Source organism: Pelecanus crispus, chromosome 11 (genome assembly GCF_030463565.1).
Source record: "Pelecanus crispus isolate bPelCri1 chromosome 11, bPelCri1.pri, whole genome shotgun sequence".
Classification (NCBI taxonomy): Eukaryota; Metazoa; Chordata; class Aves; order Pelecaniformes; family Pelecanidae; genus Pelecanus; species Pelecanus crispus.
In genome coordinates this window covers 3,268,791-3,283,510 of record NC_134653.1, presented here as the reverse complement: position 1 = coordinate 3,283,510, position 14,720 = coordinate 3,268,791, and the positions used below count along the sequence as shown (strand labels likewise).

At 40.3% G+C, this 14,720-nt stretch overlaps 1 protein-coding gene across 2 annotated transcripts in view; it reads left to right on the top strand.

Moving 5' to 3' along the window:
• EPN2 (epsin 2) overlaps window positions 1-14,720 on the top strand; it is a 43,774-nt gene that overhangs the window by 18,365 nt on the left and 10,689 nt on the right. For both annotated transcript variants that reach the window (XM_075718397.1, XM_075718396.1), the window contains exons 2-3: window positions 3,413-4,184; window positions 14,504-14,616. In XM_075718397.1, the coding sequence (XP_075574512.1) occupies window positions 3,590-4,184; window positions 14,504-14,616 (708 nt within the window). In that variant the 5' untranslated portion in view covers window positions 3,413-3,589. The remainder of the gene's footprint in view (window positions 1-3,412; window positions 4,185-14,503; window positions 14,617-14,720) is intronic.

The window sequence follows — 14,720 nt, the reverse complement described above, 5'->3', positions numbered from 1 at the left end:
GGAGGGTTGGGAGGCCACTGGCTTTGGTGCTGGCTTACAATTAGCTTGGGGTGGCATGTGAAATTGCACCCTGCTTGTCCGTGTGCCTGCTTATGTTGTGATGGTGATTAATTCTTCGGGTGTTTACTTCATTGGCCAAAGTTGGTGTTACTTAGGCCTAATAGGTGTTTCCATGTACTGTGAAATTTACCTTTCCAAATATCATGTGTGGTATTAAAATGATTTTTTGATAAAGCTTGTGAAGTTGTAACAAGTAATAAAACCAACTTCTCTTTAGTCTTTAGTTGGGGAGGTACACATAGGTGAGGCATTTGCTTGTATAGTGTACCTGACTTTTAAAAATATTCCGGTAAGGCCTCTCATCCCTGGCCTTTAAAGAAACAAAACTCTCGTAAGGCAAGAATGTTTTTCATAGATTTACAGCGGGTTAAGAGACAGGAAACGGGGTTAGAAGTAAACGGCTGGTTCTCACAGTGAAGGGTTATTCCCAGTGAAGTGTCCTGCCAGAGGTCAGTGCTCTTGCAAATGCTGCCTTTTCCAGATCGTTTCTAAATAATAAAGTGGGCAAATTGAACCAAAACAGTCAAATTTGAGGCAAATCTTAAATTGAAAGGATTGAGATCTGCTGAGTGATAAAATGGCAGATGAAATACCCTCAATGCATTTGCATGGGGAAGAAGTGACCCTGGTTTCATGTGCATGAGTAGAGGCACAACTACAAAAGGCAAGTAGACTTTTAGAAAGTATTTAATAAAGGGAAATTCTAGGCAGTAAATGACTATGTTGTGGTATAAACTTTTGTTACTACCAAATCTGAAATGTGGAGTGCTTGGAACTGCATGTATCTGAAGAAATGGAAGTGTAATACATGTATGGAAAGACATCAGGGATGATCGGAGGTACGGAGCAGCTTCTCAGTGGAGGGACTGGATTTCACGAGATCCTCAGTTCAGAAGGAGATGGCCAATTTCTATAAAAATCATGAGGGACATAAAGAAGCCCAAGGTGACTTGCTCTTTCTTAAAAAGCATGCCCCCCGTCTACAGCTTGGGGAATAAATGTCCAAGTTTAAAATAAGGTGAAGTATTGTTTGTGCAGTGTGGTTGCTGCACCGCTGTTGCGTGCTTGGTGAGGGTGAAACGGGGAAGTACAAGAGGCTTCAAAAAAGGGGTTGGTAGAGACATGGTGTGCCCGTTGCTGGCTGGTAGAGCCTCTACCACAGGCTGCATCCGAGATGCCTAAGCTGCTGATAATAAAAGGTGGGGGAATATATATATGTTCTGTTCTCATACTCTACATGAGGATTTGTGTCTGAGGATGCTGGGCTTGGTGGACTTTTTATCTAACTGGTTTAGGATGTTTCATAGTTCTCATATTTTTGATTTTTCACCTTATTTACTGCTTTTCTGGTTGGGTGACAAGCTCAGCCCTTATTGGAGGGTTTGCATTCTTCTGACCTGGGATCTGTATTGTTGGTGTAGTTGTGCTCATGATTAGGCTGGCACTCTCATCCTTCGCTGGCTCCAGTTCTACCAGCTAAAGAGGCTGTTGCCTGCAGCCTGCTCTTAGTTCTTTGTGACCATCTTTCTACCAGATGCTGCCACCTCCTTGGGTAACTTGTTTCAGCTTGGTCTGTGAACTTGCCTTAATCTATTACTGACAAAAATAAATGGTTTAGGTTAAGTAAGATGTGTGTATTGTGGTGGGTTTTTGTTTTTTTAATTTTGTTTATTGGTGCCTCACCTTTTGAGGGTAATGCATTAGAGGGTGATCGCAAGGGCAGGTGAGCCAGCAGATTTGGACAACGTTAACTTTTGGAGCGGAGCAGCAGTCGTGAGCACCTGGGAATGTTAATGTAGGATCCTTTTCAAATGCTGGATTTATGATTCACAAACCTGTAAATGCCCCAGGAGAAGATGCCCCTTTTTATTCCCGTTACTACTAGCCATCTGACAGCAGATCGACATTCTTCTACAGCTGGTTTTAAATATTGGGGAGAACACCAGGATGATGCAGTTTACCTGAAGTTTAGTGTTGGTCTCATTTAAAGTTAATTTTCCATGATGTCATAATTGTTTTTTATTCTGCCAAAAAGGAATGTGAGTGGAACAAGATAAAATACAGTAACTCATTGGGCCTGTTCTGTGGCAGTTTAACTTGCCCAGAATGTTTTTTTAGGAAGGGTATATGCCTTTATGCCGAGAAGGTCATTCTAGAGCTGCACGTTGGCCGAGCTGACACTTAATTCTGCTTTCATTCTAAATGGCGCAACAGAAATTTGAAGAATGATAACGACGCTAGGCTTGAAATCTGTGCTTTACTTCTCTCCCCTGCCTTTTCTAAGTGATCCTGTTGCTTCTTTGGAGTGTTTGGAGCAATGTTATTAGAGGACGTCTTGAATGTGCAAGCTCTATTAATGTGGCAAGTTCCGTTACAGAATCAAGGCTTAGTGTTCATGCAACTGGTGAATATCAAAGACTATTCTGTGTTAATGTAATAGCAAAATCTGCCAGATTACTCAAGTAATGTATTCTGAAGCTTAATAGGCCTCTGTTTACTTGAAACAGTGACCTTAAATAAATAACTGAAACAGCTTTCCGGCTCTAGAGCTCGTCCTTGGGTTTTCTTGCCAGTCATTTTGGTTTTACAATTCCATTTTCATATAATTAAAAATTCTTCTCTGCTGTGTGAAAGACACATGGAGCAGCAACTGTAGATCTGATGAGTGTTGTCAAATGTACAAAGTAAATACGTTTGGAATTAAAAAATTACCCTCTAATTCTGCTTCGCATTAAAGGTCACCTTGAGTCGGAATGCGTCGTTCTGGTTCTGATTTCTCTTCCCTAGGCCTCAACTGAATGCAGAACGCTGTTCAAGATCTCTGCCCTGAAACTGAGTGTGCTTTAAACTTACCTGAGGTTTCAGAAAACACTTCGTTAATTTTTAGGAAGTTTGCTTATTCTCTCAGTACGCAGATTCCTACAGCAGCCGTTAGAGGGAAGCTAATGGCTGCTAAGCAGGGAATTTCTAATGTAGTTTCATCTTGGCTCTGCAAGCTAGCATTGTAACTTCTGTAATTAAAAATTCTAGGTAGGTTTTATCTTGTTGGAAAATAAATCCATAAGTCATTTTTTGGACTTTGTTGCTCTTGCTTTTAAAATTTTGCATTTGCATCAGCGTTGATACCTTCTTGCTTTTGTCTTGCTCAGCAGTTCAGGTTTTTAATCTTCAATGTTTAATATTATTTGTGAGAAGAGCAAGTTGTTTTCAAAATCAGACGCCCTGAAGAAATTCAGGGAGCAAATTAATCGGTTAACTCTAGCAGAATTTCTCAAAAGTGTACGTAGATTGCTCTCCATGTAGGATTAATTAAAGACGCAGCTAACGTGCTTTGTTTTCTTTCCTTGCTCAGGTCATGATTTTAATTTTCTCACGTCATTCTCTTGAAGAGAGGAAATGATTGTAGTGGAACGAGTTACAAATAAGCCACTGATACGGAACCTTCGCAGTTCAGAAACGTTCATAGAAGAGCAGATATAGCCCTTTTTTGTTTGTGTTCTGGAATCTGTCTTGTTAAAAAGGGAAAAAAATGACGACTTCGTCTATTAGACGGCAGATGAAGAACATTGTGAACAATTATTCAGAGGCCGAAATAAAAGTTCGGGAAGCGACCTCTAATGACCCCTGGGGTCCCTCCAGTTCATTAATGACTGAAATAGCAGATCTGACTTACAATGTTGTGGCCTTTTCTGAAATTATGAGCATGATCTGGAAACGACTGAATGACCACGGCAAGAACTGGCGACACGTATACAAGGCCCTTACTCTGTTAGATTACCTGATTAAAACTGGTTCCGAGAGAGTGGCGCAGCAGTGTAAAGAGAACCTTTTTGCTATCCAGACGTTGAAAGATTTTCAGTATATTGATCGAGATGGCAAAGACCAGGGCATCAATGTGAGGGAGAAATCCAAGCAGCTAGTGTCTCTTCTGAAGGATGACGAGCGACTCAAGACAGAGAGGGCCCAAGCCCTGAAGACCAAAGAACGCATGGCTCAGGTGGCCACTGGAGTGGGGAGCAATCAGATCACCTTCGGCCGAGGCTCCAGTCAGCCAAACCTGTCCACCAGCTACTCGGAGCAAGAATATGGGAAGTCTGGAGGATCCCCAGCATCTTACCATGGCTGTAAGTACAAGCAAACACACGTAAAAGAAGTTTGTCTTCCTTTTCTTTGGACAGCTTTTGTATTCTGATTTGCTGTTAGATGTGAGAGTAAATGGTGCCTGCTAGGAGGATTAATACGCTGACTGCAAGGGACTTTTTGCAATGGCTGACCCTTTGTAGGTCTGCTCGGTGGCACTGTCTCTTCAAATGACTGGTTAAACGTTTGTTTTGGAGAGGATGTGTGTGTTGACGTAAATCAATTGAAAAAGCAGTTGTTTACTGTCAGTTCCCAAAGGTAGCATTGTCGAGCTGCTTTTGTGAACATGCTCCAGTGTTTGATGTGATAGGCCCCCCCAATCTCAGTAGGGAGAATGTTAATGGATTTTGTTTCTAGTTTTAAAAGGGGTGCTTGAAAATTTGTTGTGTTGAGGTGTTTTTTGTTAAGTGTAATTCAAGAAAAAATTAAAAACGCAGAGTATTTCCTGGATCATTTTGCTAGATACTATCTTTATGTTGCTGCTATTTTATTTTAGGAAGAGTATTGGTATTTAATTTCCTTTATTGCTTGCTCAGCAGTTCTTAGAGAATTAACTCGTTGACTATGTCAGTGTTTAAATATTTATACTATCAGCATTTGGTATGCAAGTATCAGTACTAAATACTATATTTCATTCTTTAAAAAAAAAATACAATGATGTGGGAAGAATGGATTCTTTATACCACTGCTTGGGGGAACTCCCTGTCATGTTAGGAGGAGGCCTGATTTGGCACTAAATCCTTCTTAATATAAGTAATGATCTGATGAAAGCTGCTTTGGCTGGAATGTCAGTGGTTGTGGTCTAGTTCTAAGGAAAATCTTTTCTTTAAATGAATGCTTATAGTGTGTGGAGGACTGTAACCGAGCCAGTGTGGTGAATCGATTGAGCACCAGTTTTAAGAATCTTAAGTTTGTCATGTCCTGTGTCCCAAAGCGCTTCTCAAATTATAAATACGTGAATGGTGTCAGTACCCCTGACATGTACAGCCATTTTCTGTGGAAGGCAGTAGGCGAGGTGGCGGGGCAAATCAAGCTAGGATGAAGAAAATCTCTGTCCATTTAAAGCTATGGAGAAGAGCAGGAAAAAGTATGTTTTTCAAAAGGAAATACTTTTAGGATGCAGGCTTCAAAAAAGGTGCAGGAAGGTTTCCAGGTATGAGAATTTTTATCTTGTCTCTTAATTAGCAGTGGAATAACAAATATCTTAGTTTTTCTGTAATAACCATACTTGAGCATTGATTCAGTGTGAATTTTTAAAGAACAACATGTATATTGTTATTGCAGCAATAACACTTTTTTTCTTTCGAGGTCTGTAGATCTCTGTTGACTACAAGAAAAATACTTAATTTAGGAGATAGCTTGAAATATTGTTGTTTTCAACTTAGGCTGATGGACTGAAATAATAGTCGCTAAGATATGCTGAGCACACCTTTGGTTTGTTCCACAGGGTTATTTCTTCACCAGCTTTTAACTTTAATTAGTGCATGTAACTATTGTTTGTCATGTTAAATGCTACCAGAGGCTTCAAACTATTCCTCACAGCAAGGATTGAGCAACGCGGGGTGTGTTTCTGAATTGTTCCTTGGACACTTGAAGAATTTTGATGGGGGACTAGATGTCAAGAAGCAAGTTTGGTTATTCATTCAGTACACAGTGTTTAATTACTGGGTACTCTCATTTGCCTGCGTATGACTTTGCTGTGTATCTCTATTTGCAGGATTGCTTTTGAGGTAATGATTTCTTAATCTTTTTTTCTCCTCCCCCATAAGCATGTACCTAAGAAGCTTTAGAAATCTCAGGCTTTTTTTTTTTTTTTCTTCTTCAGGTTCTTCCTCTGTTGTAGACTCTCCTGGACTTAAATATCTATCAGCAAAAATACAGATGGTTGTTAGTTTTTATGATCTGTATCTTTCGAAGTTTTAAGATGTTTCTTTTATGGTTTAATTGAGTATAGCAAAGCAAACCAGCACCTTACAAAACAGCTGTGCTAAGTGCTTCCGATAATGGAAAACTTTGTGTAGAGCTTTGTCCTTTATCCTAGGAAATGAGGAAGGAGTTTCATCAAAATCCAGACATTTAATCTGTTATGTAAATGTAGGGTTATTCTTGTGCCTTCTAAATTTAATGGAAAAGATGCTTTTCATTATTTAAAGTGAAAGAGATTGTATCCATCGTGTCTTCTTTTATTCTATAATGATACCCTTCTTTTGTTCTGAAAATATGGATTCAGTAAAATATGTAAAAGGAATTAAGTTATGCTTAGCTCCTGGGAAATACTCTCCTTATAACAGTTTTAAGATGCGGTTGCTCTACTGTATATTCTGGTAGAATTGTCTTTCATTCCTCTGAGCCTTTGAAGAGGAGATCAGAGGCATTTAGATTTGCAATCTATAGCATGAGATTTGCCTGTTAAAAATGTACACCCACCCTCTTTGCTAAATATTTAGTGTGTCTTATTAACATTCAAATACAAATAAAGTTTGGGAGAGTGTAACAGGCTTTTTACCAACATAGCCAAATGAAATGTTTCATCTCTCAGTGTTTTGGTATTAGCGCGTTTTACTTTTGTTCTGTGCTAGACACAATGGGTGGGGATTGCAGATTTTGAGAATGCATTCCCCTTACTTGAAAAGATTGTGTTGAAAAGAAAAGTATCTCCTCATTTTTGATACTTCCTTGCAGAAGAAAAGAAGCCTGAGCTGGCTGAAAGAGCTTAATAGTTTCTCCAGGAGAGATCACTAGGGGAACAAGTAACTTCCAGTAGATAATGTCGGGATTGTGCGTGAGGGATCTCTTCCCCCTTCTGTCAGTTACGAAGTGCAATATTGGATAAGTCAGTGGACCCTTTTTTGTTCGCTTTCTTCAGAATGTTGAATTAGCTGCACTGTACAGCATTGAGTGTAAACACTGCAATGCTCAAACTCTGGCTCTTCTCTAGCTTCTTAAGCATATGTGTAGGCTTGTATCTGAGAGTGCGTATGAGAATTGGGTTTTGTATTTGATGTTGAGCCAGAAAGGTTTTTCTTGTAGAGTTGCTGGTCTTTGTGTCCCAAATTGATCCTTTATGAAAAAAGTAAAAGCAGCATTGATAGCCTGTGAGAGAATTCAGGACGGGAAAAGGATCTCTTGACTGATGTACCATCACCCCTCACTGCTGCAGGCAAGACACACCGGCGAATAAGGACATTTTCCCCGTTTCCTTGCAGATATTTTCATCTCATCGCTAACAATCTTTTAGAAAATGTGGAAAGTGAAATGGTGAAGCATGATAGTTTTTAATAAAATCCTTTCCCCTAAAGCTTTGCCTTAATGACTCTGTTGGCTCTGAAGATCTCTGTGCTGTAAAGCTTGTACGATTCTAGAGGGTACTTTATGGCATGTGAATATTACTGGCTGTTGATGCAAACATTTGTAAAATATTAGTATATTTTTTGCTATCTAGTCTCGTAATCTGTAAATGGAAGCCAAGAGAGATAACGTAAAGCTAAAAGCAAAAGTAAAGCTCCTCCCAACCTCCATCTTGTCAACAATTTCTGACATACTGGGGACAATTGGCTATCTTCCAGCTTTAAGCCAGGGGCAATTAATGTTCAGATTAGGAGCTATTAAGTAGTCCATGACAAAATACATAAAAGTTTTTACTTGTTTTGGAAAATGTGTAAATTGTATGGAGTTGCATGAAATCTGATATCGGGTTTTATTTCACGTTAAGGGAATCTTCTTGTGTGGTGCTGCAACTAAACCCACTGGGGAGAGGAAGAAATATGAGGCCAATATTTGAACTCTTTTGGAGCAATAGTTCCCCACCCCTAATCTGGCTTTGTGTCTAAGTACTGTCTTTATGCTAGATGTTAGTCACCCAGTTTTTGAAATCAGCCTCTTGTTACTAGCTTTGTTTCATCTACAGCTGCCAGTGACCACTTAAATAGGATTCTGGATTTATGGCTGCATGGGGAAAAGTAGGGTGTTCTTAATATAGACCTCTTAAATCTGAACTGTGATGCTGTTTCAAGCCCGGGAGTGCATTTGTTAGAGTTTACTGGTCTTGATAAAGTCCTTCATCTAGTAACTATCTTTTTAAAGTATTGTTTTCAGCAGAGGCTTACACAGGAATATTACTCTGTTGCTACGCTGGAGTCGTCAGCGTGGCAGAAGCGTAACCCATGGTCGCTGCTGTGTGGAAGACAGTTTAGAGTACCTGCAAAAGGCTGTGCTTGAGCACCTCGGGCCTGCAGAAGCTCTCGGGAGATGGGGCAGGGGTGTAGGGACTCGGATTACCTGGTTCTTTCTTGGGAGCCGGTTAGTTGTGTTGTCTTTGGCGGACCCATCCGGATTGTCACCGTTGAGCTGTGGCTGCTCAGGAAGCAAGCGGTGTAGTCGTCTGCAGCTCCTTGTGGCTGGGGTGCTTATGGGAGGCGGAAAAATTATGGAAAAATACTCGACCTGGAGGGAAGTGACTGACAAAGCCAATTCCTTGGCACACCTGCCCCCAGAACATAGTGTGTTTGGATTAGTTTCAGCTTTGAAGGATCCCTGGAAAATGCTGGTCCTCTCCCTGCCCTGCCTTCATGCTTTTAAAAAGCAGGGCTTCAGTAAACTTGGTTTTAAGAGGCCCAATCCTATTATGCCTAACCCGGGACCTACCTGTGTTATTTTGGGTTGTACACATGTCCTTTCCTTTGGCCATCTGCTGCCCTGGGTTTGGGTTGCGCTAAGAAATGTTGGCAGAGCAAGAGTGGTGTGTGTTTTAATGTCCTGATTTCATTTACGCAAACGCGGCAGAGTAGGGAACAACGCGACGTGCACAGTGTGACCTGATTTTAGAGGAGCGCTTTGCCCGGGGGTAGGCCGCTTGGCTGAGAAACCAGATTCATTATACATGCAGCCTGTTTGATAAAAGATTGGTGAAAGATGGACTGAAAAGGGCTTTTATGGATCCTGTGAAATGCCAAGTTTGTTAACCTTACCTGTAAAGATTTTGGGAGCAGTTTTCTTTAGCTGCAGTAATGAGTTTTAATATTTCCAGTGATTATTCACATTAAGTTGACTCATTATTTAAAAACAGTTTTGTGAAGCGTCAGCAAGTTTGTGTTCACTCGTCTGTTTCAGTTTTGTCTCCCCTTTTGCTTAGAGTAGAAAATAATTCAGAGGAATTACTAATTTGGGTTTGATGGCATTATAGGAAATTCAGAATGCTCCTATTTTTGAAAAAAAATTTTTTTTTTAATAATATGTTCTGCATCTTTGCAGGTTGGAATACATCTCTGGCCTTCCATCTTAGTCAGGGAATATATGGCATATCATCCAGCAATGAATCTGGATGAGCTGCGTGGATAAATTCTGTAGTTTGAGATGTTGAAGGAATTTGGTAAGATTCCTGTGTTACCTGTCAGATATCACTTGACAACTTGATTTAATCCTCTTACCACACTTCTATTTTTCTGGTGCTCTAGGTAAAGGAGGGAGATGCCATTAGTGTAACCAGGCTTCTGTAGTTTTAATAAATTATCTAACTATGTCTATTAAGATGAGCGTAAGGATCACCCGAGAGAAAAAATGTTCATTAACCAAAACAAGCCTTAGGGGTTTGTTGAGTATGAAATCAGTTTCAAAGGTGCTCTGTCTGCTTCAGTGCAATTTGAAATCATGCAGTAAGGCTGATCAGCTCCACCTTGTCACGTTAATAGGTGCTATTAATTCTCTTCTTGTATTTGAAAGATCTCTTTAATTCCTAATGGAAAGGTGGATTACACAATTCCTCCTAGACTAAGCAGTTTGTACATGCCCTTTCATAATTCGAGAGGTTAGATTGGCTTTTTGAAAGTATCCCATCTTTATTTGAATAATCTTTCATTTGAAGACCAACAAATGGGATCTCTGCTTGGTTCCCAAGTGAATTGCTATCAGTTTCATAGTTTTTTGCCTTGATACTATTCTGATTTTTCACGTCAGCCTTTGTTTTGCCTACCTTTGTAGGTGTACTGATTGTTCAGAAAAAGCTGCTTCCTCACTCAAACGTGACTAAGAACTGAATTCTGTTCTTAAGAATACCACCTGCAAATTATAAAGCTGGGGCTTATTTTCCATGGCACTCTGTGCTGTCACTTGGTCTAGAGTGACATTTAAAAAAAAAAATACAACAACAACAAAAAAACCCCAACCCAAAAAACCAAGCACATGCTCCTGAATGAAAATACCCAGTCTGATTTTTATGCTGGGACTGATTTTTGTCATTAATGTAGGCGATGACTCTGCTTTCTAGCTGTCTACTCTATATACACTTTAACTCACTAACTTATCCAAACCTATAGACATCTGCAGAGGGCTTTTAATATAGCCAAAATACAGTAAATTACCAATAGATATGTATGAAAGACGTCACAGCCTGTACTAGAGACAGATGGTGGAGCAGAATCCTGCTTTAGTGATTAACTGAGGTTGGAAATTATTTCCTTGCACTGCAGCTAGAGCCTTGTTGAGAGGACGAGCCAGTGGCATGTCTCCCTGCAGCAGCAGATACCCGTGCCGTCGCTTCTGGGCAGCCTAGGGGGGCCGGGATCTCCAAATTCTCAAAGCAGCAACAAAGCAGGGCTTAGCGGGTCAGAATTGATCTGTTGAGTCCCATCTTACATAAACATCTGAGTTAACTGTCATGTGCTGTGGGATAAGAGATTCTTTGTGTGGCAGCGATACTGTTACTAAGGCAATAACCTTTATGCTAGATCCTTGCAACGAAAACGTTAATGCAGGAGGAGGCCAGTATAGAAGGGTAGTTATAATACTGCGGGAATTGAGGAGGGAAGTTGCTGGATAAAACATGTCTGATTACTACCAAGAACAGTGTTTTGAATTCCCCCTAATCCTTTTTCAAAAAATATGCTGGTGGCTATTTAATGTAGATGGTTTTATAACCACTGCAGAAGTTTAAATGTAAAATAGCAACATTTTTATCAATTTTTTTTTAATGTGAAGCCCAAGGAAGAATTTCAAATTGCTGATTTTTTTCCTTTTTTTTTGTAAAAGGAGCTCTAAAGTGCCTTTTAGAGTTAGTAAAACCAAGTAGAATGAATTGCTGAAAAGCCGAAAAGTGAAAAGAAATAAGCTATATCTGTGAGACCCCTTATTATCTGTGTTCAGATCCTGGAGCCGCTGAATGCTGGGCTCTGTTGGGAGCTGTGAGGTAATGTAGCTCTCTGCCAAAGCAAGCCTGCCGCTCCCGTGCGCGGCTGGGAGGCGAGGACCCGCCATGGGAGGGCGAGTGAGACGCTCGGAGTAGGATGCAATCCCTGCTTTTGCAGCTTTTTAGTGCAGAAATGCTGCGTGCTGTTAAAAGCTGAAACTGGTGAGCACTTTGGGTAAGTCGTCCTTCATGTGGAAATGGGAGGAAAACCAACAGAGTTAACAACCCATTTCACGTCATTTTAAAGTCATTCTACCGTCAGCTTCTTTAGTTGTTATGGAATGTAGTTAGGTCAACAGAGATGAAAAAACTCCTGTGCAAAAAGTCCAGAAAAACGCGTTCTTCCCCACAATTGCAGTTAAAGAAACAGAAGACCAGAAGGTATCTGCCTGATCATAGCCCAGTTGCCATCTGTTCTCAGGTGACCATGTTGCTGTCCCATTTGTGTGCTTATCCAGCTCTATTTTGAAACCAGTTATGACTCTCTCCTTCTACAATTCCTGCTGGAAGGCTGCTTCTTTCTATTTGTATCTCAGAGGTCAATTTGTACGATTAATTCTTGCCCCTTTATCTTCAATAGCTTTTCTTGCTCCATAGTATTTGCGAGCCTGATGTATTTAGCAACCATAAACTGCTCGATCTTCTTTTTGCAAAGATAAATGCATAAAATATTCTGTATGCTGGGAAGGGAAGCGTTTCCGCATCCATTCTGTTTTGAAATAATCTGTCTTGGATTTGAATGACTAGAATTGCGTTTGGTATGTTAGATGAATTCTGACTAATGCTTTGGTGCAGTAGTGCTAATGTTAGTAATAGCTGTATTAGGTCAGTGGCTGGGAGTTGTCTTGTGTTTTAAGCACTAAAGAAAGTTCTCTATGTCTCTGTCACTTGCAGTTGATGCCCCCAATTAGCAGAAGTTGGTCATCAAAGAAATTATTTTTCTTTCTCTGTATCATCCTGTTTCCCTTCTCAGTCATCTGGGTTTTTTTTAATATTCCTGTTTCTCCCTCTAGTTTGACAATTTTTCTTAGCATTATCTTTGCATTTTCCCGCAACCTCGTGCATTTGTTTATTACCTAATTTTTCTTAAGATCAGTCTTAAAGCCAGTTCTTGAGAAACCGTTAGTAAACTTCCTTGGTGGTAGGCAGTTGACGTAATCTCTTCTTCAGCCGGTTCCTTACCTGTTTTGGTTCTTACACTACCCTCTGCTTAACAGTAACATCCTATTTAGCATCATAAAATGCTTTGCTGAGTCCACATAGATTAACTTTACTGCTTTTCCTTTTGACTGAGAAATCAGAGGAGGATCTCGGTTTTTCTGCTATGGGCTACCTTTTGGTACACTCAACTTTGCGTTGAGTTTTATCCGGTTTCTTTTTAATGCTCTTTGGTTTTATATTTAAGAATATTCAAACTTTACAAACGTTTTAAGGTTGTATTTTCCATGCTGTCAGACATCCTGTTACCTGATGTGCTGTTTATTCCTACTTTAAGTCTGTAAGAGTCCCTATAATATATTGGAGAGCCTGTCTGTGACTGTTGGAGCAAAAAGTACTTGTGAAGCATGCTAAATTTAGATACTTTATATGAGAAAGTTTTAAAAAGTAATAGAATCGAGGTACGAGTAACATCTTTATGTGAAGTAAGCAGCTTGCCTGGTTGGCTTGAAAGCTTCAGTATCAGCACAATGTGGAAGGAATCGTTTTGGGTGATAAATTAATTTGTCGTTTTCGAAACGGAGTGGGATGGGAGGGGACGTTGGGTGTATGGTGGAAAGGAAAGGTCATTCCTCATTTACTGAGAGTCACCTTCCTTCTGGCCTGCTGGATGAGAGAGAAGGTTGCACTTTTTATTTTATAATGGCGTTTTGGCCTAAAAGTTAGGGTGAGACAAGACTGGGAAATACTTGGAGGATTGAAGTCGTGACTGAATAAGTGTTTGTGGTGTTTTTTTAAATTACATTTTGGTAATCTAATGTTCACATGCCTAGCTGACCTATCAAGAAGAAACGTGATTTGTTTGAGCTTGACATCATAGTTTAAAAAATATGTTTCCTCTTTATTAAATGTCAGTATATATTTTGCCAAACTAATTATCATTCCAACCATTAAATACAAACTTCCTTGCCAAAGTAAGATAAAATTTCTTTATAAATGATTTGGATGCTAGAGAATTACCTGAGAGCGAGAGAGGGGACAAAAATTGTGTAATACCTGTATAGTGATAAACCCATCGTCCCATTTGGATGGGAATTTCTGCGTGCTACTGTAGTGAAAGCATCCAGAAAAGAATATTTGTGTCTTGAGAAATTGTGTATTTTAGCTGTCAAGCTTGACTGTGATTTGGGGAGGAGTGAGGGAGATGACCAGCTGCTACTTAGCTAATAGAGGTCTTCATCCAAAGAAAGACCAACTGACAACAAAAAACAAACCACCCCCCAACATATATACCAAACCTTTTTTTTTTTTAAACAGAGAATGATACAGTATTTTTGTAAATTTTGAGTATGAATAGCTGGCTTGTTGGTCTCTGAGCCTGCCTAGCAGTTAAGAATAGTTCTTTATCTGTCCCATTAAGACTGTATTATTTTACAGAAAAGTGGGTGGTATCCAGTTTTACCCTGGTATTGGCCAACTCCCAGCAAATTCTTACTGACATTATAAGATGTAAGAAATATCAACAGATGTTTTCTTGAATGATTAATTCCATAGTTTCTTTTAAGTCAGTGTCCTGCCCCCCGAGGCTCTGATATGCTGAGACAGGGTTTCCAGCATTCGTTGGTGATACTTCTCGATACTACAACTGCACTCACACAAAAAGCCTTTGTTTTCCAGGAACATTTTTCCTTCAAAGCAATTGAACTGCCTCGCAAAGTTCCCCCTGCTTAATTGTTCTGGCTTGTTAAACGTCAGCCTTGGTAGGAGCTTTACCTCTGACGGTTCAGGGAGCCGATGGTGGTTGGCGAGTCGGTGGCCCCTGGCACCCGGGGGGCCCGGCGCTGTGCTGGGGACCTTTGCGAATGACTTTGTGGAAGTGGGGTGGTCCGGTCAGAGAAGTAATCAAGCCTGTTTATCTTTTTGTTGTTTGGTCTGTTTAAACTTGCTGGTTTTTGTTTCCAACAGCTACGTCCCCTCGAGTTTCCTCGGAGCTCGAGCAGGCCCGGCCTCAGACAAGTGGCGAAGAGGAGCTCCAACTGCAGCTTGCGCTGGCAATGAGCCGGGAAGTGGCGGAGCAGGTCAGTTCCCGTGTAGGTTTTCCAAAGTGTCTTATGTTTTCATAGTTGAAACTACAATCCTGGTGTGGTTTGTTTTTTTTTTTTTTTTTTTTTTTTCCCCCCCA